The sequence below is a fragment of the Ochotona princeps genome, chromosome 15 (genome assembly GCF_030435755.1).
Source record: "Ochotona princeps isolate mOchPri1 chromosome 15, mOchPri1.hap1, whole genome shotgun sequence".
In the NCBI taxonomy this organism is placed as follows: Eukaryota; Metazoa; Chordata; class Mammalia; order Lagomorpha; family Ochotonidae; genus Ochotona; species Ochotona princeps.
In genome coordinates, this window is record NC_080846.1 from 5,629,364 (window position 1) to 5,651,687 (window position 22,324).

The 22,324-nt window shown below is 62.0% G+C and overlaps 1 protein-coding gene across 1 annotated transcript in view; it reads right to left on the reverse strand.

The window, feature by feature from the left end:
• Positions 1 to 6,673: 6,673 nt before the first annotated feature.
• Positions 6,674 to 22,324, reverse strand: part of CACNA1I (calcium voltage-gated channel subunit alpha1 I) — a 64,392-nt gene continuing 48,741 nt past the window's right edge. Inside the window, exons 16-36 of the mRNA XM_058673226.1 lie at positions 21,693 to 22,166; positions 21,377 to 21,477; positions 20,774 to 20,897; positions 20,552 to 20,620; positions 20,178 to 20,362; positions 19,773 to 19,899; positions 19,526 to 19,651; positions 17,600 to 17,689; positions 16,579 to 16,771; positions 15,928 to 16,079; positions 14,763 to 14,872; positions 14,084 to 14,217; positions 13,610 to 13,680; positions 12,165 to 12,243; positions 11,571 to 11,692; positions 10,909 to 11,247; positions 10,547 to 10,693; positions 9,921 to 10,043; positions 8,606 to 8,771; positions 7,962 to 8,161; positions 6,674 to 7,428 (exon numbers count right to left, since the gene is read on the reverse strand). Coding sequence (XP_058529209.1) covers positions 6,790 to 7,428; positions 7,962 to 8,161; positions 8,606 to 8,771; positions 9,921 to 10,043; positions 10,547 to 10,693; positions 10,909 to 11,247; positions 11,571 to 11,692; positions 12,165 to 12,243; positions 13,610 to 13,680; positions 14,084 to 14,217; positions 14,763 to 14,872; positions 15,928 to 16,079; positions 16,579 to 16,771; positions 17,600 to 17,689; positions 19,526 to 19,651; positions 19,773 to 19,899; positions 20,178 to 20,362; positions 20,552 to 20,620; positions 20,774 to 20,897; positions 21,377 to 21,477; positions 21,693 to 22,166 — 3,771 coding nt within the window. The 3' untranslated portion in view covers positions 6,674 to 6,789. The remainder of the gene's footprint in view (positions 7,429 to 7,961; positions 8,162 to 8,605; positions 8,772 to 9,920; positions 10,044 to 10,546; positions 10,694 to 10,908; positions 11,248 to 11,570; positions 11,693 to 12,164; positions 12,244 to 13,609; positions 13,681 to 14,083; positions 14,218 to 14,762; positions 14,873 to 15,927; positions 16,080 to 16,578; positions 16,772 to 17,599; positions 17,690 to 19,525; positions 19,652 to 19,772; positions 19,900 to 20,177; positions 20,363 to 20,551; positions 20,621 to 20,773; positions 20,898 to 21,376; positions 21,478 to 21,692; positions 22,167 to 22,324) is intronic.

The window sequence follows — 22,324 nt, forward strand, 5'->3', positions numbered from 1 at the left end:
GCTGGGGGCTGCTGGGGTTAGCTGAGGTCATGATGAAGACTCCTTCAGTGACTTAGTGTCCCAAGGATGCATTCCCCCACCTCCCTCTCTCTCTCTCCTTCCCACTCCTTCTCTGCACGTAGGACAGCCCTGGCCTCACCCCGCACCACAGCTGTCTGCAAGTCGGAGCCCCAAGCGGGTGTCCCCAAGGGAGCCTCAGTAGAGGAGGGTCCAGCCAGGGCACCTGCCTTGCCCCACCCCCGCCCTGGGGAGCAGTGGGAGGGGGATGATCTCAGGGCTATGCCTGCTCAGTGTTTCTGGCCAGGCCAGGTTTTCAGGGAACAAAGTCACTCAGAGACACATCAGCCATTGCCCTGGGGCCCTACCCAGCTCACAAGGACAGAGCCCCTAGGACATGGTGTGGGGGGGCCGGGGCTGTGAACGTCACAGCTGTCATCTCCGTTGAGCTTGCACAGCCGGCCAAGCCCACTCCCCAGACCACCCAGGTGGGCCCCTGACCTCCAGGGAATCTATTTCCTTGGCTGCCACCCCCCTCCAAGAGCTGAGCCCACATGCTCCAACCGTTCACAGGCTGCCAGGTTTATCCTGACCTACGCAGCCTCCAGGAGGAGCACAGACCCCAGGGATGGCCTGGCTAGGTGGGGCCCTGGAGTGTGAGGGGCGGGCAGAGAAAGACAGTGGCAGTGTGGACAGACTCCAAGGCAGGAGGGCCCTAGGTCTTCCTTCCCTGCACTGCTCAGGAGCTCAGGGGCCCTATGCTCCCCTCCCACCTCCCCAAGGGAGGAAGGTTCCCTTAAGGAGACAGGGACCTGGGCCTGTCTGGACTTTGCGGTTTTTCTCCCAGGCGAGGACTGCAGGTGGACAGAATGGCTCCTCCCACGAAGCCAGCGGGAGGCTCAGGTCACCCCTGGCAGTGCGGCCCCCAGTCAAACCACCCAGCCATGCCAAATATCTGAGCATCAGCCAGGGAAGGGGCTGGCGCCAGGAGCTGGGGGTGATGAGGGACACTGGCGGCTGCTGGACCTGCAGAGCCCTGGAGCCACAGTGCACCCCCACCTGCTACAGTCTGCATCCCCATTTCAGAGCCTGAACCGAAGAAGCTCCCAGACTGCCACACTCAGCCAGAGAAAGCCCAGCCCCCTGCTGCGTCCCCGAACCTCCATTTCTCCACGTATAACCGCTTCCTGGTGGGGTGGCCAGAGCATAAATGCAGCTAAAACACATGAGAGAGCCTCACACAAAATAAGCCTTGACTGGAACAACCCCCTTTAGCTGGGGTGGCACAGAGGGCTGGCTCAGGGCTCGGCTGCTCCACTTCCGAGCCAGCTTCCTGCTAATGAGCCTTAGAGGCGGCAGAGGGCGGCTCAAAGACCTGGGTTCCTGCTGGCCACGTGGGAGCCCCAGCTGGAGTTCCAGGCTCCTGACTTCAACCTGCCAGCCCTGGCTGTCAAAACCTTTTGGGGAGGTGAACCAACAGATGGAAGCACTCACTCTCAGTCACTTGCTCCCCCCGCCCCTCAGTGCTATTATTCTCATTTTCCCATTCCGCATTCAGCGAAGACTTGCTCCATAAGCGATTCCCCAACCCCCTCCACCGACATCTAATTGCAAGATCTTTTTTTTTTTTTCAAACACACGACAAAGTGGAAGGAATTTTTAGCAAACATCCACGTGCTCCCACCTACGATGCTGCCATTTACATTTCAAAATATTTGCTGATCACACATCTACCCAGCTCTCCACGTCTGGAGCCATTCACCAACCATCTGACGCCTCGATGGTTTCAAAGTAAACGGGAGATGTGCACACTGCCACTGGGTGTCCACTGATCCTGAAAGTCGTTTGCTGAGCTGTAACAAACACGCACGTGCCCTGTGTTACATGATCCCACCGCCACACAGTCCTCACCCTGCTCCGCTGCCTGCCGGCTCCTCTCGGAGTCTGCCCTCCCAGATCTCCAGGTCTGCCCTGAGCTAGCTGCCACTGTGGCTCTCAGCAGCCAGGGAACAGGGGCTCAGGGCTGTGGCTCCACAAATTCCACAACCCAAGGACAGGCTGAAGGGCACACGCCTGTGATTCTCTGAAAGGTACAAGCCATCGAGGTGATGAAAGGCACAGACAGCATGGCCCAGCCATGCCAAGTGCAATTCAATCTGTAAATGTGGAAGTTTCCTATCAGGCTGTGACCCAGACAAACCCTGAAGACCCTGTGGAGGGTAAGAAAAGGCTGGAAGGAGACAGACACGTGACATATCAGGAGGCAGGAGGCAGACTGGTAGCAGTCAGGGCTAGGGCCGAGCATGGGGGCCAGGAAGAGAGCGTGGGCTTGGGAAGACATAGGTTGACGGCCACTTGCACACAGACCTGTGACTGTCTCATGCCTAGACCATGTTCCAAAAAATGGTTGGGTGTGTGCGTGAGCTACTGTGTGTAATGTGTTCACACACACACATACACACTCATAATCACATATACACATGCGTACACATTCACACATGGACACTCACACATGCACACGGGTGGGCATTTGGCATGGTACGATGCCCTCATCTCACATCGCAGTACCTGGGTTTCGGTCCTGATCTCATGAACCTCCCGACTCCAGCTGCCAGCTAACGTAGACCTCGAGAGGTGACAGCAATGACAACTCAAGTGGTAAGATCCTTGTGACCCACCAGGAAGACCTGGATTGGGTTCCGGCTCCTCCACTTCAGCCTGGCCCAGTCCTGGCCACTAAAAGCATCTGGGGTGTGAGCCAGCTGAGAGCTCTGTTGGCCAGTCCCTGATGGATCTATTTCACATATGTAATCCCACTCTGCTTGGCTGGGAGGGGACGGGACAAGGGGAGGTGAGTCCAACAGGCGCAGCACACCCACACCCCTCCCAGACTACGGTCCCCCCTCCTGAGAGTCCAACAGGACTGTCCAGGCAGCAGCAGGTTCCCACCACCTGGGCCAGGCCCTGCCCCTGTCCCTTCCCCCAGGACTGGTCCAGACTCCCACTGCAACCCTGTCACTATGGCAATGGCCCTGGGAGGCAGCCTCCCCCCCGGCACGCCGCCACCACTGCCAAATCAGAATCTAATTTTCATTACAGCCGTAATAGCGCTTTTGCATAATGGCACATACATTAATATCTAACATGCCTGTGTTTATTTGGTTAAAATTCATGAATTCGGGACTATATAAAAAGTGCTGATGGCTGAAGATTCTCGGTCTCTTAGAACATTCTCGGGTTGTTTTTTTAAGCCTGTCTCTGCTCAGCAGCAACCTGCTCTCAATCCCGTTATTAATGGGTGAGGGAGAGTGAAAGGGGGGACTAGACAGGACTGGGGGGGCGGCTAGAAGCCACTCCTGGCAAGGGACAAGATAGGACACGCAGGCATGACCTCAGCCTGTGCCACACCAAGTGACCCACCGGCCTCTCTGGGCATGTTTGCTCATGCAGAGGAATGGAAAATGCAGCCACATGAACATCAACATCCCCTCCTCCCACCCACAGCCACACTGTGGGCATGTGGGGGACTGACTGGTGGCTGCTGTGCCCCAAGCAGATACGGTCAGCCCACGATGGCATCAGGGACCAAGGACTGGCATGGTGCGGGGAGACGGAGCATCAGAAGAGGGCGTCCACCAAAGCCAGGGGCCAGCTTGGGAGGCTTCTTGGAAGAGTTGATATTCCAACAGCCTTGAAGGGAAAAGAGTTAACCAAAGAAAGAGAGCAAGGAACAAGTGAGACCAGAAGGGCCCTGGTCCTGGGGGGCAGGCTCAGGCCTCCAGGGTTACCAGTCTGATCCACACACAAGCGGGGCCAGCGAGATGGGTGGCCAGGTACTCACTGAGCGGCTTCCAGTGCCAGTCATACCTGCCGTGGGGACTGGACACAGCGGATAGGACCCGGGCCACTTGTCCCTTCCCACAGTGTGCCAAGATCTCCTGGGAGGCTATGCTTCACCCCCACCCTTGGTGAAGCACAGAGGAGGAAGGATGCTGCAGGATGGGCCGGTCGGGGGTACAGCTACAGGGCTCTGAGGCAGTCAGAAGGCACAGCAATCCAAGGGAACAAGCCCTGGGCAGGAAGTGGCCAGGAGCGTAGACCCAAGCCCCAGAGAAACATGCAGGAGACAGAAGCCATGACCTTGGCCCTCAACCCAAGTCGGAGGTGGGGGGAGGTGTCCAGGCCATCAAGCCAAAGTAAGGTGCCCCCAGAGGTGAGGGGCAGGGAGGGCACAGGTGATACTGGGGCCTTGGGCTCACTGAGTCTGAAGGCCTCCTGGTAGAGTCGTCCAGTGAGCAGTTGGGAGTCACAGAGCCAGGGTTCACAGTGCCATCCACACTGGGCACCCAGAGCAGGAGTCACAGGTCAGGGGTAAAGCTCAGGACAGAGGCCGCTGGCCACAAGGGTCCTGTCCCCACCACTGCCCCCACAGCCTGCACCCCTCCCTAGAGAAAGCCCAGCTGGTCCCTCCCCCACTGTGAGAAAGAACAGCAGAGACACACGGAGAACTCCCTAAATAGGCTTCTGGGTGGTTTTTATTCGAACAACACTGGAGGTGGCTGCCACGCGGCTCTCTATGCCGGGGGTCTGAGCCAGCAGGAGCCAGCGCCGTTGGCAACCAGGACGGGGGGCAGGGGTGTTCATTCACACTGTAGAAACTATGCAGCAACTGGGAAGTCTAGTCACAGCGGCCGGGCAGGCGGAGGGCTCTCTTCGGGGAGGTGGCCCTGCGTGGCCCCGGCTCTGCCAGGAACACCGATTATTGCACAAAAACAAAGAGGACTATGAGTATCTGGGCTAAACAGTGACTTCTACGACCCAAGCCCTTACATCACGCAGCGAAGTGGGCTGGAGCAGGCCCTGATGAACGAGGACTCGTGGGGAGAAAGGCGGGGAGGACATTGCACAGCAGCTCCTGGGCACACCTCCTCCGGAAAGCCGTCTGATGCGGAATTTGGGCAGGCGAGCAAGGGACTGGCCAGGGGAGACCACATCCGGCCTGGTCGTGGGTCCCTCTCTGCAGGCGCTAAGGTGTCCGTGGACCTCCAGCCCCCACCCTCCACCCTAGGCCCAGCACACAGGCTGGCCACTGGCCATCCACACTGTGTCCCGCTCTCCCGCTCTCCACGCCAGGCTCCTGTGGGTTTGGGAAGTTTGTGCTTTTGTAGTGGACAGGCACAGTCCCAAGGCCACAAGTTTGGGGATGGAGGAGGGCACACCTGCCAGGTCTTACCCAATCCCATTTGCCCTGGCTAGCCAGTCTCTGGTTCACAAGCCCCCCAAAGCAAGTGGCACCTCACTTCACCCTGCCTTGCCTCCCTGTACCCGTCTGCCTGGGACACCTTCCTGCCAGGCCTACTTCCAGGTCACCTGGGCCAGGGTCCAGGCATGGCCTCCTGCCAGACACACCTGGGATGGGAGACAGGGCTTGTCAGGGGTAGCATCAGCTGGGGCAAAGTGTGGACAGTCTTAATCCCTTGTGGGCTCAGGGGACGATCTGGGCCGGCACCGGCTCTCTGGCCAAGCGCCTACTGACTCATCATCCACCCCGGCCCTGGGTTCCTGATACAAGATGGGCTCATGTCTTGGGGCTGCCTCACTTGGCAGCTGCCCCAGGAGTCCCTAAGCCAGTTTGGCAGACACTGGCCACCCAAGCAGCCCACCTGCCATCCTGCTGCAAGCCACCTTTCTGTGAAGCCAGGGCTTGAGAACAGCAACAAGACTCCCCAGCCCTAGTGGGGCCGGAGACCCCTCCAAGAACACGGGCTGCAGTGAAGGCAGAAGCCTCAGGGACGGCCTCTGCCCACGCATCTCCAGGCTGCAGCTTCCCACCTACAAGCTCCTGGCCCTGCTCAGCCTCCCCTGCGCAGCAGGCCTGGGAGAGGACAGGTCACAGCTGTTTCTCATGAATTCTGAAATGAGCGTGTAGCCACGCAGATATGGACCCCATGGGGTGAACTCACGCAGGGGGAGCTACTCCCAGGAGCCCTGGCCTTTGGCTGCACTGAGCCCAGGACAGCTGGGCACAGGTGAGGGGGAGGGCACGGGTGAAGGAGCCCAGGGCAGCTCAGCCCTGCTAGGGGATAGTCACTGGGGGTGGGGATAACGCTGCTCAGGGTCTCCTCAAGCTGCCAAGCATGAGTGACCCTGCAGGCCTGTCATGCCGCTCCACCTGACCCCTGTCCTGCTGCCAGCCTTCCCTCCCCAAGGACCCCGGGGCAGGACTGTTTCACCTGGCACCAGAGCCCCCTGCAGGATTCTGAGGTCATGCCCTCCCCACCAGCCTTGCCATAATTGAGTCCCAGCTGCTCCCCACTGGATACCTAGCCAGGGGACTATGGGAAACGGGCCTCTGGGTGCTACCCCACACCTCACAGGAATGACTGGGCAGGGGGCCGGGCACCCCACAGGGCCAGTTAGGGTATTAATAGCCTTTCTTCCTTCAGGGGACGACCCAGCGGCGCCCCTACCAGGGGGCTCCTGGCCCCGAACCAGTGCTCCCCACAGAGCCCTGCACCTCGGGCCTCACACCAAACTCCGGTCAGCTCCCCAGCTGCAGCACTTTCTGAAAGTCATAATCTCTCAGTAGAAAAAATAAATATATGTGTCTGTCTCTATCTGCATATATGTACTTATGTGTGTGTGTGCGCACACGCGCGTACTGGAGTGGCGGCCGGCCCCGCGGGGCCTGGGCCAGGCCTGGGCCGCTATGCCATCCCGCGGCCGCGGACAAAGTATTGCTGTCTGAGGTAAACGAAGGTGAGACGGGGCAGACGGCGGCCCCGCGGGCCCTCATCTCTTCCTCGTGCTGGCGGCGTCGCCGGGATCCAGCTCGCCAGGGGGCGGCCGCGGCTGGGGCGCCGAGGGGCGCAGGCCCGCGGGCGGCGGGGCCGGGCGCGCCGGGTCCTTGCTGCGGTCCGCGGCCCACGAGGGGCTCCGGGCCAGGCCGCGGGCGACGCTGGCAGGACGGGGCCCGGGGCCGGCGGCCAGGCTGCTGGTGCTGCCGAACCTGCGGGCGGGCGGCAGGCCGAGAGGCTGCTGCGGCGGGGGCAGCGGGGGCGCGCAGAAGAGCGAGGTGAGCGAGAGGCTGCTGAGCGTCTCCCAGGGCTCGGCGCCCGGGCCGCCGCGGCCCTCCTCGTCCGACGGGTCCATGGAGTCGTGGTGCGTGCAGCCCGGGCTGGTGGAGCCCCCGCTGCTGTGGCTGCGCTGGTGCGCCCGCAGCCCCCGCAGGCTGAAGAGGCCGCGGCCGCGCAGGCTGAGGCGGCGACGGGCGCTGGGCGAGAGGCCCGCGCGGGGTCCTGGCACGGTGGCTGGCGGCCCCAGGACGCGGCGCGGGCTGTCGCTCAGGGTCAGGCTGTCCTCTAGTGTGGTCTGCAGACTACCCACTGAACTGCTGGGACTGACGTCCAGCGACGTGTCGCTGCGGGTGGCCTGCGGGGACAGCAGGGGATGGGGCCCAGGCTCCTCACAGACAGGCACCTGAGCTTTCCGGGGCTCTGGGGTGGCCCCACATCCAGCCTCCAGAGTGCCTCCAAGCCCCAGGACCAGGTCCTCAGCCACCTTCTCCCTAGCAAATGTCACTATGCACAGCCTGGCCATCCTAAGCAGTCACGCCGTTTTAAGCTTGCTCTGGGCACACTCTAGCTCCTAACTCCATGTCCACTGCCTGCTGTGGTGACACTAGGACTGTGGCCAGGACAGCCCTGCCTGCAGCAGAATGTGGAGAGACCTACCTGCTTTGCCCAGGGTGGGAGGGGCTGTGGCCGAGCCCTTCCAGCCCCAGACCACCCCTCCGCCTCAGGCCTAGTAGTCAAACCCTGCCCACCAGGATCCCCAGGTGTCTGTCACCCCAGTACCCACCCTCCCAACCCTCTAGCTGGGGCCCACCTGCTCTCTCAGCCCCTAGCAACCCCTGCCCCACACGTCCCAGTGGTCCAGCTGCACCTGCAGCCTAGGGCCCCCACCTGCCGGAGGAGGGTGCAGTTGACACTCGGTGAGCGCAGGGATGCCCAGGAGCCCTGCAGCGCGATTTTGGGCAGGGGCCCAGCGCTGGCGCCCTTCTCTGGCCCCTTCTGGCCTGCAGACACGGCAGGGTGGAAGAACTCGGCAGGCATGGGAAGCAGCGGGCTGGAGGCGTCAGGAGAGAAAGGGCTCGGGGGCACAGCTGTAGGGCAGGAGACACAACAGGTGTGAACTAGCCTCTGCCCACATTCAAGGGGACCCATAGGAACAAGGGACCCCCCCTCCAAAAGGCCAGCTCAGTCTCCAGCCCCAGGCCCAAAAATCAAACAGGGGCAGGCACCCACACAATGTGCAAGGGGTGCCGGGAGACAGTAGGCTCTCTGCCATCTGACCCACCTTCACCACCTGGCAGCTGGCCTCTGCCCAAGAGGTCAGCCTGTTCCCCTCTTCACCTGGGCTCCTGGGGAGCTCAGCACAGAGCTGATGGAATTGTTATCTAAGCTCCTGGCTCCTGACCCCATGTCTTTGCTCCCTGAAGCTGAAGCGTCCACCTCGTATGGTGAGCGAACCAACTCATTCTTTCCAGAGGACATCGAAGACAAAACCCAGCTGGTCACCTGCCTCGGGGCCAGGGTGCGGCCCTTACCTGGGCCGCTCTCATGTTTCAGCCAGGACTGCACAGGGTTGAAGGGAACGGCCTCCATGTCACACAGGAAGCTCTCGGGGCCCACGGAGACGGCCGCGGTGGGCACAGGGTAGAAGCATTCGCCCAGGTCCCCGACGTGCATGGGCTCTGGGGGGTCCAGCTCTCCCTGCAAGAAACAGCCAGGTGGAGGAGGGGCTGAGCCCACCACCACAGCCTCCCAATCCCTGCTACCCTTCCACCCTTGCCCTGGCTCCACCTCCAGGAAGGCCTCCTGGATGTCCCGGTCATCAGTGGTTCCCGCTTCCCTCCCCTCTTGACTGAGAAACCCAGGGCAGTGCAAGGACCCTTCCCCATCCCCATCCCTAGATCTAGCACAGTCACCGGCTCGGGGCAGTAGCCTGGTCAAGGTTGGGAAGGCATCAAGAGAGGCTGAGTGGCCATGGGAGCCTCGTGTGACCATGACCTTGAGCGGGGTCCCCCCTCCCCACTGCCAAGCCCTAGTTTCCACATCCTGGTGGGGATAGGGTTGCTTCCTCCCTCCTTCTGGAACATTTTTGAGTTCCCGCAAGCTGCCCAAGAGCCACTCGATGCCTCGCACCCTTCTGCTGACCCAGGCACCTGTCCAGAGCAAAATGGCCAGGCCCCGGGACGTGTGGGGAGGGAACAGGGAAGCTTCCCCAAGCCATCCCCTCCATAGGCCAGGGGTGGCAAGCCCAGCTGCCTGGGGGGACAAAAGCTGTCTGAGCAGGGCATGACAAGCCCCCCCCACCCTGCCACCCATGGCTGCCCCTCAAACCACCCGCTCCCTTGGGACAGGGCCACAGCCCCGGGGTGGCCCTGCCCACCCTCCAGGCCTCCTCAGATGTAGGAGCAGAGGTTAGGGACCGGCTCCAGGGCTGGCTTTCCTGCTCATCAGTCCCACCCAGGGTAGTGGACCAGGCAGAGCCCCCATGTCCATGCATAGGAAGTGGGCAAGTCACCTGACACCCAGAGCTGATGCGGGGGGCAGTGCCAGCTTTGGAACATGGCAGGAACGTATACCTTTTCTAGCTTGCTTGCTTTGCATCGGCCCACAGACCCTGTAAGCTGGCTGCCAGGGTCACCTTCCAGTAACAGGATGAGAAGTGCCCAAAGCCACCAGAAGCAGTCAGGGACACCAGATGTCATATTGAAGCCTTGAGGGGATTCACAGCTGTGCGGCCACAGGTGTCTCCCCACCTCTGCCTGACAGAGGGCCCAGCACACAGCTGGTGCGGCTGTAACGGCAGGACCCAACAATAGGCTCATAGGTCCAAGAATCACCCAGGCTGCTAACCTTGCTGTCCTTAGGGCCAGGTGGGCCAGCAGTGGGGTCCTCTAGACTCAGGTCGTCACCCAGCAGGATGGACGAGGACCTGTCCGAGTTCACGGAGAATGCCTCTGTCTCGGCCAGCTGCACCTGCAGGGAGGGGTGGCGACCTGGGGTCACCCAGAGCAGGCCTGGGCTGCAGGTGGCTCAGTCACAGGCCATGGCAGAAACACAGGGCAGTCTAGGACAGTCCCGAGACCTGCTGGATGCCCATCCTGCGAAGGGGCTTGGTCTGGGCACCACACAACTGTGACATGGTGGCTCTCTTGGTTGGTCCCACCCTTCGGGCTAGAGGCTGCCTGCCCCTGTCTAAGTGACCCCTTTGGGTCCCCCAAACCCACAATGGAGGGAGACCCAGGAGCACAGACCAGGAAACCCTGAGTGGACAGGGCTGGGCACTGAGCCAGGGCAGGGTACAGCAGCTATGGGAGCAGAGCCAACAGGTGCCTCTCACGGCACAGGCGGGCCAGCAGCCCTTCCTCAGCCCAGGGCCCCACTCGCAGCACTCAGTGGCTGCCACACAGGCCTGCCCCTGTCCTGACCAGGGGGACAGGACAGCCTCTGCCCTTGGGCTGGCCGGGGGTGGCGCTCACCTCCTGCTTGTCGTGGTGACATCTCTCGCAGCTAGTGGGCGAGGAGTAGTGGTGGAAGACAGAGCCGGACAGGTTGTCGATGATGGTCAGCTCCCCCTCCAAGGAGTCCTTGATGATTAAAGAGACGCTGTCCAGCCACAGGTTCTCCTAGGCGGACGGGGACGGGGCGGGGACAGGCGGGGTTATCCGCCGGGGCCCAGGACAGCGGGGCGGGCCCGACCCCCTTGTCACAGGGTCACCCAGTTCGCGGAGCTGAGCAGGCCGGGGCCCAGAGAGGCAGGGGCCCTCCGTCAAGGCCATGGGCCTGGCTGTGCCCCCAGCCTGGGGGCGCCCTCCCCCGCGGCCCCCACATGCCTGCCCACCTGGGCCGGGGAGTAGCAGCGGCGGCACACGCGGCCCTCGGCCTCAGCCCCGCCACCGGCGCCCCCTGCCCCTCGGCTCTGCGGGCCCGGGGAGCCGGTGGGTGGCCGCGGGCTGGGGCCCAGGCTGTGGGCCATCTCCAGCTCGATCTCGGCGTCCATCTCGGCGTCCTCCTGCGCCTCCTTGTTGCTGTCGTCCAGGTGCTTCATGAGCACGGCCACCACCACGTTGATGAGCACGAACTGGGCCGTGAGCACGAAGCTGACGAAGTAGAGCGGCGACACGAACTGCAGGCTGCTCAGGCAGCTGCGCTCGTCATGCGTGCAGTCCCGCAGCGTGTCCTGCACCAACAGGGCCGTGAGCGCCCAGCCTCCGGGGCATCACAGCAGGAAGCACAGTGCGGGGCCACCCCTGTGTCCACCCCAGGGCCTCACCTCTGTCCCCCTGAGCCCATCCTGCCAGCCCAGGGCACGGCTAGGAAGCCTCAGCCACAACTTGCACTGCGGTGGGGGAACCTGCCCTGGGCTGGATGGAGGCGGCTCCCCTGGGTGACCCAGAACAGCCCTGGACAGGGTGTCAAGCGCCCATTCTTGCCACTGTTCTGCTACAGGGCCCTCTCCCGAGACAGGCCTTGTGCTGAGACCCTCCGGCCTGCCCCGAGTACCTTCATGATCCCGTTCCAGTTGTCACCCGTGGAGACCTGGAAGAGTGTAAGGAACGCCATGCCAAAGTTCTCGAAGGTGGCGTGCCGGCTCATGCCCTCACACGGGTTCTCATCGTTGCAGACTGAGGAGGGAGCGGGGCTCAGCCTGCCCGGCCTGCCCTCACAGTCCCCACCAACTCCCCCACAACAGCTGCCTGGGGATCCCCGAGGCTCTGGCACCCAGCCGGGGCTCGGCCTCAGAGGGCCTGGCCCTTCCTCCCACCCACAGATCTGCTCCTGAGGGGAGGACCAGACAGAACTGACCCTGCAGGCATCACCCTCTGCCTGCCCCTCCCCGATCCTGCCTGCTAGGGCAGTGCCAGCTCAGGACGGGTACTGGTATAGGGAGGAGGGCAGCTTCCCTGGGACACCAGGCAACAGCAGGCACTGCCCGGCACCACCCATTCCATGCAGGGAATCAATGCCACTCTGCCAATGGCACTGATGCCACAGGCCTGGCGGGGCTGGCCCAGCCTACACATGTGGCCTCCTGCAGCCCCATCCCCACGCCCTATACCCCACTGCCAGGCCAGGCCTGCATCAGGAGTTGCTCACCCAGCTTGCCAAAGAGCTCCACGCCCAGCGCGGCGTAGATGAAAAACAGCAGCATGAAGAGCAGGCCCAGGTTGCCCACCTGTGGGGAGAGACGGGGCTGGGGAGGACACCGGGGCCCTGCGCAGCCCGGGACAGGACAGGCCCAAGCGGCACATGGAGCAGCAGCACAGCACGTGACAGCCTGCACCCTGCACCATCCTGTTCAAGCTGGTCACGCTCACTCACCCCAGGGACTCTAATGCCACTACACACCAAGTGCAGACGTCACCTAGCTCACGCGAGGGGTTGGGGGACCCAAAGCCGGACATGCACACACCTTGCCTGCTCTGTGTACCCTGTATGGTTGAGGTCATCCTGGATCACTGGAGGGAAGGTAGGCAGGCTCAGCACTGATGCCACCTCTTCTTGGAAGCCTGCCTGGATTCTCCCAGGGGGACCTACTGCAAGTGTGACTGGCAAATCCCTGTCTCAGTCCTCTACTAGTCTAGGAGGTCCTTGTGAGCAGGGACCCAGCCTCCGCAGATGGACCTGCCATGCTGGGCCTGCAGGGTGGTGGCTGGCCAGAGAGAACCCACTTGCCAACCCACCCAGCCCACCCTACGCTGCAGCACCCCACAGACCCCAAACCAGTTCCGACCTGTCATCGGAAGACACCTCCACTTCGGACAAAACGAGCCTGCAGTGTGCTCCTGCCCTCAGAATCAAACTCCCTCCCTGAAGCTTCAGGCAGACAAGCCCACCATACCTACGGTCCCAGTTTCCCAGCTGTCCTGCTCCAGGGCCCGTGTGTGCCAAGTGCCTGCTAAGTGAAGGCCTGTTTCCAGGGCGCCAGGCACCCCGTAGCACCTGCAGGCCCAGGGAAGCCTGGCATTGGCTGAGGCCCGCAGAGCTGGCTCCTCACCCTGAGCGTGCCATCCTCTCCCCACTGTGCCCTCCTCCACCCTCTGCCTCTCAGCACCGGAGGGCTGCAGCTGGAGCTGCCTCCACACCACATTCTGGCCTCCAGCTCAGTCAGCACAGCGGCCTCACCCTGGATTCTCCCATGGCCTCCAGGCCTGGGGCAGCCACCCTGGCAAGGGACCCGTGGCCCCTGGTATCTCCTCCTAGCCCAGGCTGGGAAGCAGGACAGTGTCTGCCCCACTGAGCTGAGTTTGTGGGTCCCCTCTTCTCTCAGCCCTCCATCATGTCACTGCCCTCCGTGGGGGGCAGTCTCAGTGGGAAGGGACTGTGGTTTCACTTCACTGCACTTGAAGCGGAACTGAGGCCACGCCCCTTGTCCCATATCAGCATGGGCATCGTCCACCTGATATGGAGGGGTGGATACCCCCATGACCACATGGAGACAGGGCAGAAGTGTCGGGAGCCGGGAAGCCCAGGCCCATGGCCCCCAGGGCCCAGCCTGATGCTGACACTGGAGAGGCAGGGCTGCTGGACACAGCTCTTACCTGAGGCAGGGCTTGCACCACGGTGTCCAGCAGCGCCCGCATGCCTGTGGCCATCTTCAACAGCTTCAGGACTGTGGGCGACACCCCGCCTAGACCACTCAGCCCCATGTTGTAGACATGCCCATGTGTGTCTGTGTGTGTGTGTGCGTGTGTAGGTGTGCAAACTCCAAAGGACAATGGGAGTGGGGCAGGGTGTGCACGAGTACAGAAACACCTGGACACAGGTGTGGCCATCAGCGAGAACATGGCCAGGAGGGCAAGGGCATGTACATGTGGACAGAGAGATCAAAGGTGTGTGGGCACGCGTGTTGGCCAGGACACGGCTGAGACGGCTGACAAAAGCGGCCCATGCCTCCCCTCCCATGCCTTCCCCACAGCCCAGCCCAGCCCTGCCCAGCCCTGCCCAGCCCAGCCCAGCCCTGCCCAGCCCTGCCCAGCCCTGCCCAGCCCAGCCCAGCCCAGCCCAGCCCTCACCCCGGGCAATACGCAGAACTCGCATGATGCGGATGATGGTGGGGTTGATGGGCAGGGCTGCGTTGATCTCAATCTCCTCTAGTGTGATGCCCATGACCGACAGCAGCACAATGGCCAGGTCCAGCTGGTTCCACCTGCTCGGCCACGCCACGGAGGACAAAAGAGGAAATCAAGGGAGCAGCCCCCTGCTTGGACACACCTTAGCTGTGGGGAGCCTCTCGCCCTCCATCCTCCCTAAGTACCCCTTGGTGGGTCCAGGTCCCCACACTCCTACTGCCCACTGGAAGGGCCAACCTGGCTAAACAAGCACCTCTGGCATCCTGCTGGGGAGTAGATGTAAGCTACACACCCTGGGCTGTTTGTGGGACTTCGGGCTATGCCAGCATCCTCTCTTATTTTTTCTGCAAAGGAGGACCAGCACTCTGCCCTCAGGCCACAAAGGACCCAGCAGAGAAGAGCTGACAAGGGCCTGTAGGAATGTCCTGTGTCTTTCTAATGAATGCCCATGGTCCTGGTTAACATAACCACTTCCTGTTCAGGGCTGCACACAGCATGAGGGGCCCTGGCCATGAGCTCTCAGGTCCTCATTGGTCCCCTTCCGCTGGAGCATCCAGGGCTCAGGATGGGTCCCCACCCCACAGCCCACCCTACACCGTCCCAGCCTGACTTGGCCCCTCACCTGTCCTTGAAGAAGCGCCTGAGACCAAAGGCCACCAGCTTCAGCACAGCCTCCAGCACAAAGACGGTGGTAAACATGTAGTTGCAGTACTTGAGGGCTGTCTCCAGGGACTGTGGGGGTCACAGAGAAGCATGGCCCAGGCCCTGTAGCCAGTCCCCCAATCTCCACCCCCACCACCATCAGAAAGTCTCTGCCTTTTAGGAGAATTTAGTTCATTTATACTTGATGATCTCCATGTCAGCTTTTATTCATTCCATCTCCTTTTATATTCCTGTTACTCAGTATATTCTTGTTTCTTGCTCCTTATTTCTGCTGCTTCGGTCTAGCTACTCCCTTTGGAAGCAGTGTGGGTTGGTGTTTGAGGACTCCTGGCTTAAAGCTACTCCCTATTCACGCTGTGGCCCTGGCTACGTATCTGCCATCCCTGGGACTTCATAATCTGTAAACTGGGGAAGTAGCAGTAGTACCCACCTCAGAAAGCCACTTTGGAAATTAGGTGAGCGGACATGTCAGTGCTGAGTACAGAATAAACCCTTGTTCAATGTGAGTGAGCACTGTTGCCTAGTGGCAGGTCCTGTGATTAGTGTTCCATTCTGCCAATGCCTGCCTTACCCTTCCCTTCCACCTTACTGCAGAAAAACGCTCACCCCCACCTCAAAAGGGTCCCCAGCCTTGTTCCAGGCTCCACTAGACTGAGGCTCTCACCATTAAGCTTGCCTCGCACAAGCACCCTGTCTGCCCAGCGACTGTTCGCATGGTCCTTCAGCCTTGAATGCTCCTTCCCACTTTCCACGGGGTCACCTAGGCGTGCAGGCAACTAGGTAGTCTTGAACATAAACCCAAACACCACTGGCTGGCTCTCCGGTCTGGAGCTGGGCAGTAGTTGGGCGGCTCTCCGAGTCTCTGTGTGATCATCTAACGTGCCCCACTCAGCGTCCACGTCTGAGGGCCTGCCTTGCCTGGAGTCAGGTTTCACACCACGACATCTGCTGCTTGTGTTCAAGCCTGGCTCACCAGAACAAGCAATACTTCTCTTCCCTGCACTGCCCTCCCAGGCCCAGAAATAACAAGGTCTTCCTGGGTCCCCCTCCCCTGCACACCTGGCCGTCAGCACCCATCCCTGGAGAGAATCCCCTCACCACGTGACCCTATGTCTTGTGCTCACCGTCGGCTGGTTGTAGTGCTCCAGGGACATGGTGACGACGTTGAGGCAGATGATGAAGGTGATGAAGATATCCAGGTAGTGGCTGGTGCACATGGAGTGGATGAGCAGCCGGGTGGGACAGTAGGTGGCATAGTAGGGCAGCCGCTGGGCCTCTGCAGTGAGGGGGAGGGGAGGGGTGGTCGTGGAGGTGCAGTGAGGGAAGGGGGCAGGGAGCAAGGGGGCCAGATGCTGGACCACCCCAGGCCCTGCAATCAGGGTCGGGTCTCCCCAGCTCAGCCAGTGACCATCAGATGTTGGTGAGGAAGCCATTAGGGCCAGGCCACTGATCTCCCCACAGGTGTATGGGGGCAAGGACAAGGGCCCCACAGCCCAAGGCTGGGCTCTGCTTTGCCCATTGTCTGGCCTGGGCCATCAGGGCCTCCCTTGGTCCCCCATTGGGCCCTGGGTGGACACAGTCAGTGCTGAGGTCTCTTGGGCAGGCAGGCTTGGGGTGCAGGGCCAGGCTCAGGGGCACAAGGGCAGACTCGGGGAGCAGAAGCTGGCTCAGAGGCGCAGGGGCTGGGTCTTCAAAGGCCCAGCAGGCAGGGCATGCCCAGGCCCATGGACAGAGGAGGCCTAGGCCCCACCCCACCCCTGCAGCCGCTCGCTCACTTCGCCTCTTCTTCTCCAGGCGTCGCAGCCGCTTCTCCTCGCGCCGGCGCGCCTCCTCGGCCTCCTGGTGCTGCCGGCACTTGTGGAAGTTCTCCACCACCACACCCACGAACATGTTGAGCACGAAGAAGCTGACGATGAGCAGGAAGGAGATGAAGTACAGCAGCATCCAGGGGTTGTGGTTGGTCACAGGCTGTGGGGGGAGACAGGGCTGAGGGGCACGGGCGGGCGCCTGACGCCCTGAGCCTGCCTCCGAGGGGGTTGTGAGACCCTCATCCCCAATCGTTCCAGCTGCTGCTTCCTGGACACACAACCCTCCCTTCCCGCATTCTCCTCTCCACGCACTCGCTCCTGCGGCCATCCAAGAACTCAACCAAGCAGCCACTCACCCACTGTTACATCCATCCAACACCATCCACACACCCACCCACCTGCCAATCTGTCCAGCCAACCTCCCACCCACCAATTATCTACGTATCCATCCTCCCTTCCATCCGCCTGTCTGTCCATTCACTTATGTATCCATCCGTCCGTCCATCCATCTATCCATCCACCTGTCCATCCAGAAACAAGGCAGGTAATGAGGCAGGCAGCAGAGGGGAGCCCCTGGCCTGGGAGGAATGTGCGGGCATTGGTGGGAGTGAGAGGACAGAGCAGATGAGGAGGTGGAAATGCCTGCGAGGGTTCCCCATCTCCCTGCACTCTCCACTCCCACCCCCTGCAGCAGGGTCCCATTGGGTGGATCCAAAAGTCAGAGGTCACCCAGGGGTCACTCACAGCCCTGCCTGCTTCCTCAGTGGGCCCAGTCCTTCCATTCCTCCCACAGTGTGAAGTGGCCGGCCCTACTCATGGGTCCTGCCTGTGTCCCTGAGGGGATCCTGCCCTTAGAAGTCTGGCTCTGGCTTTCTGTCAGAGCCCTCCCTCCAGACCCTTCCCCAAAAGCCCCTGGGGGCCTACATAGAGCACCCCGTTAGAGACCCTGCGCCCACGTCCCTGCCCAGGTCTGCATGGCCACACGCACCTGCTGGTCCACAGCGACAGCATCCAGGCCATTGTACATGATGTTCACCCAGCCGTCCTTGGAGGCCAGGACGAAGAGAGACATCAGAGCCTGGGACACAGCAAGGGAGAGGAGGGTGCAAGTTAGGGCACAGAGGCTCAGGCAGCCCGGCCCCTTCTCCGCTCTCTGCGTTCCTCCTGGTTGGGGGTGTGTGCAGAGAGGAAGGCACCTTGCACGTGGGGGGCGGGGGCCTTGCACGCGGGGAGGGGGCCTTGCATGTGACAGGGCAGCACCATCTGCTCTCAAAGCTCTTCTGCTGCAGGAAGAGCACTGCTCCCGAGTCCTGGGTGCCCGTACCAGCTCTAAATTGAACTGGCTGTACAACCAGGCACAGGGGAGTATGCCCCCCTGCCCCCATGGATCTGCAACCAGAGGCTCCTGCTTGTCAGGTATACCAACTGATATCTGAGACTTAACCCTGGGAGGATCCTAGTCCATGTGGGGTGCCTGGAGTCACCACACCCAGTGCCTGCTGGCTTGCCCCAGCACCTAGGAGAGGTGACTTGAGGGGTGGCAGGAGGAGTTATGCCACAGCTGGGCCCCTGCCCCTCTTGGACTGTTTGACCAGGACCATCTTATCAGTGAACAGCACTGCCTACTCTCAGAGATTCTGACCAGAAGGCTGGACCCGGGAGGCAGCCGGCCTGAAGCACGCAGTGCAGGACCTTGCCCGCAGCAGGGGCTCGTTAGCAGAGTCCTAAGCTGACCTCCAGTGCAACCGTCCCAGCCATTCATCTCATGACGGGGATGCCTGGAGTCACATGCCCATCTGGGGGAGGCCCTCCCCGGGTGGAGGTGACCACATCTGCCTCTGTGCACCTGCAGCCAGGCCCAGAACGAGGGGCCCTGCTCTGACCCTTCCTGCCCCTCCTGCCCCACGATGGGGCGGGGGAAGGGAACAGCACTGGGGTCACGTAGGAGGGGGCCAGACCCAGGCCAGGGCAGGTGGGGGACAGGGACACAGGTTCCTCCATCTCTGGTACCTGCCTTCACTATCCCCACAGGCAAGTGAGGGCACTGACACCCACAGGGCGTCAGGAACCTGACTGAGGGCTGGGAGGGCAACCCCTGCAGGTCAGGCTGTACCCTGCTCACAGCTCTGGGTGCTCTCACATGATGCTAGGTATACCAGCTTCAAGGGCATCTTGTCCCATCTGAACAAGAGAGGGTCAGGGGCTGGCACAGGGAGGGACCCAGGGGTGAGCTAATGCAAAGGGGTGCCCCCGCCTCCAGCAGCAGCTTCCCCCCTCCCGGCCCCTCCCCTCTCTCCACCTCACGGCAGTTTTCTCCATCGTGAGCAGGGGTGAGGAGGGGGATTAAACCTACACACACATGGTACCCAGAGAACAGGGACAAGCGGAGCCACTATATCCAGCCTCCAGCCACCTCCTCCCAGCCAGGCACTGCCCATAGCTCTGCTCCCAGGGGAGATGTGGAGGCCACAAGCCCAGAGCCCCCCAGCCCTGCCAGCTGCTGGAACAAACTCTCAGGGGTCCCCAGGGGCCGTTTTGGAGGCAGCAGCCACAGGCTCTGGTTCAGAACTGTCAGATGGAGCAAGCCTGGCAGGTGAGGACATGGGGTAAGTGTGCTGTGTGCAGACGGAGGAAGCAGCCCATCCCCCTGCAGGCTCTTCATGCACCCCCACTGCCGCTACTGCTTGCCACTCCCAGTTCCTGGAGGCCATGCTCATCGGAGTAGAATTCATATGCAAACTCCTGTCAAGGCCATGGGACCAACGCTCAGGGGGCACCCCTGCCCTGTGTCAGGCTCCCCTCATCCCTGGGCCCTGCCCCTGCCCCTACCCACTGCACAGGACAGGGCAGCAAGGCTTGGTGAGGAGGACTCCTGCCTGGGGCCAGCTCCCCCGACAGGGGGTGGCTCACACACCTGCCCCAGGTTGTCGAAGTTGTATTTGTGGTGGACCCAGCGGTAGTTGGCAGCCACACAGTCAGAGCGATTGGTGATGTTGCGTGTGTCCACGCCCAGGCAGTGGTAGAACTTGCCTTTAAAGAGCTGGGGAGAGGGGTGCAGGCAGGTGCTCTGGGGGGCGAGGAGCCTCACGCCTGAGTCCGTCGCCCCCAGCCAGAGCCATCAGGGGGTGAGGTGAGGCGGGCAGTCCCCAGGCACCCCTCACCTGCACCCCCAGGATGCCGAAGATGATGAAGAAGGCGCAGCAGATAAGCACAATGTTGCCAATGGGCTTGAGCGATGAGATGAGCGTCTCCACCACCAGCTTTAGGCCCGGAGCCCGGCTGATGACGCTGCAGACAGACAGGGCCCGGGTACCCTGAGCCCCTGGCCGGGCTGCAGGGCATCCCCTGCCACTTTGCCCAGAGCCACCCAGGGCCACCTGCACAGATGGATGCCTGCTTGGGGTTAACACTGCTTGGTGGTCTGCAGACTCCTAGACACACGGAGCGGGTGGCGATACCAGGGCACACAGGACTTCCACGCTGCCCATGCCCAACCACATAGCCTGCACCTCTCTTTCCAGGAACCCCTGCACCTCGGGGCCCTCCCTGCACCCCAGGGGCCTCACCGCAGGGGGCGGAGGGTGCGCAGCAGCCGCAAGACCCGCAGGACCCCAAGGATCTTGGCTCCGCCGGCCGAGGCCACGGACACCACAATGTCGATGATGGACACAAAGACCAGGAAGCCGTCCAGCACGTTCCAGCTGCTGCGCAGGTAAGCCTGCTCACCAAAGTACAGGCCCAGGGAGACCACCTAGGGGTGGGCAGGGCATGGTCACGGGAGGAGAGAGGCCTCGGGGCTGGCTGTGGGGGCAGGTGTCACACCTGGGCCACCCCGTTCAAAGGCACACGCTCTGTCTCTGGTCCCCACACCATGCACAAGCCCCTCTACTACACCATTAGCTGGTGTTATGTTGGAGGGTGGGTCGAGATGAGGCCATACCTTCAGCGTCATCTCGCCCACAAAGATAGCCGTGAAGATGTAGTTGGACACGGTGAGGAAGATGCGTTCCTGGAAGAGCCAGGAGGCACTGTGGGTCCCAGGGCCCCTCCCCACAACTACCCAGCCACCTGCTCAGCCGATCCTGTGCACCCCCTCCCGAGCAAGCTCCCTGGGGCACACACCCTGCCCCTGGGCCTTGCCCCTCGCCCTGCAGCCACTCACGGTGCTGCCAGCCTCAATCTGCGGCCGCTCCAAGGCGATGGTAATGCAGTTGAGGAAGATGAAGGCCAGGACAACGTAGTCAAAGAGCTTGTGGGCAATGACAGTCTGACACAGGACCCGGAACCTAGGCAGGGCCAGGCAGGGGCCACTGAACGTGGGTCTGCTTCCTGTCCAGGCTCAGGACCATGAGCCCAGGAAGGCCTAGCAGAAGTGCTCCTTTATTCTCTGCCCACATGACAGGTGCCAACCTCAATCCACTCAGAGCGAGCTGCCCCCTATAACCATGTTCTGAGAAAGAAGCACTTGCAACTGCCCTGGCTCTGTAAGCTTCCCAGACAATGGCCCCAAACCTGACCCCACCTTCCAGCATTGGGGGCAAAGCACTGCCCAGCCCCCTCTGGGCCAACTTCCTGACCCTCTCCCCACTCTGCACTTGCTGGGATGCTCTTTGCGTCCAAACTCAGCACATAGTCCTCCTCCCCCAGGAAGCTTTCCATTGCCCCTTCTAGGTGTAAGTGCCTGGGCCGCTGTCCAATGTGGGGACAACCCACATCTCTTCCCCTCTGGGGAGGACAGCTCCCCCTCCCACCCTGCCCCACCCACCTGTTCTTGGGGGAGAAGAGGTAAACGGACCAGTCCTCGCGGACCTCACACCAGTCAGGTTTGTACACGTCCATCATCTTGCGCACACGGAAGCACAGGGTCTGGCCAGGGCACATGAGGCTTGGAGGGTCAGCACCACCCAGGGCTGCCTGGCTGCCCACTCTGGCTGCCCAGCAAACCAGGTGCTCCCGAGGACCTCCCAGCTCTAACTCCACCCAAACTATGTGTCCCAGGTGGGCCCAGCTCAGGTGTGGGCAGTCATGATCACACCCCACAGCCCAAGCCCTCCCCTTGCAGCCCAGCCCCCTCCACTCACATAGTCCATCTCCTCCTCATCGCCACCACCGCTCCGGCCATCATCCATCTTGGTGAAGATGTCCTTGGCGAGGCTGGGCACCCGGCCATTGCAGTCCTCATGCCCAGGCACTGTGCCCACCGTCCTCCAGGCCGCACGCGGGTGGACACCCACAGGGGTAGGAACCAGCTCGGTCAGGTCCATCGAGTCCCGGGTATCAAGGGATAGCGTCCGGCGGTGGTGGCGATGGCGGTGCGCCAGGTGGGGTCCATGGTGTGCAGCGTGCATGTGGGGGGCATGCGGAGGGATGGCGGCACGGGGCGGGGCCTCGTCCCGGGCACCCTCACAGGCCCGAGCACAGCCTCGCTCAGCGGAGAGCAGAGACTCGTGCTCGGCCGACGGCGGCCTGTGCTTGAGGCTGTTCCAGCTGGAGCGGCGGCTGGCCCAGGCCCCGCTGCGGCCCCACGGCCCGTAGTAGGAGCTCCGTGAGCTGGACTGGGGGAGGCCGGCTTGGGTCAGCCTTGCAACCACTCCCCCTGTGTTCCCCCCCCCCAGCTAGGGCCAGGATCCCATCTCCAGGGAAGCAGGCAGTCTCATAGGAGGACCGGGGACGAGAATTCATTCCCAAGTGGCACAAGCCACACTCTAGCTCT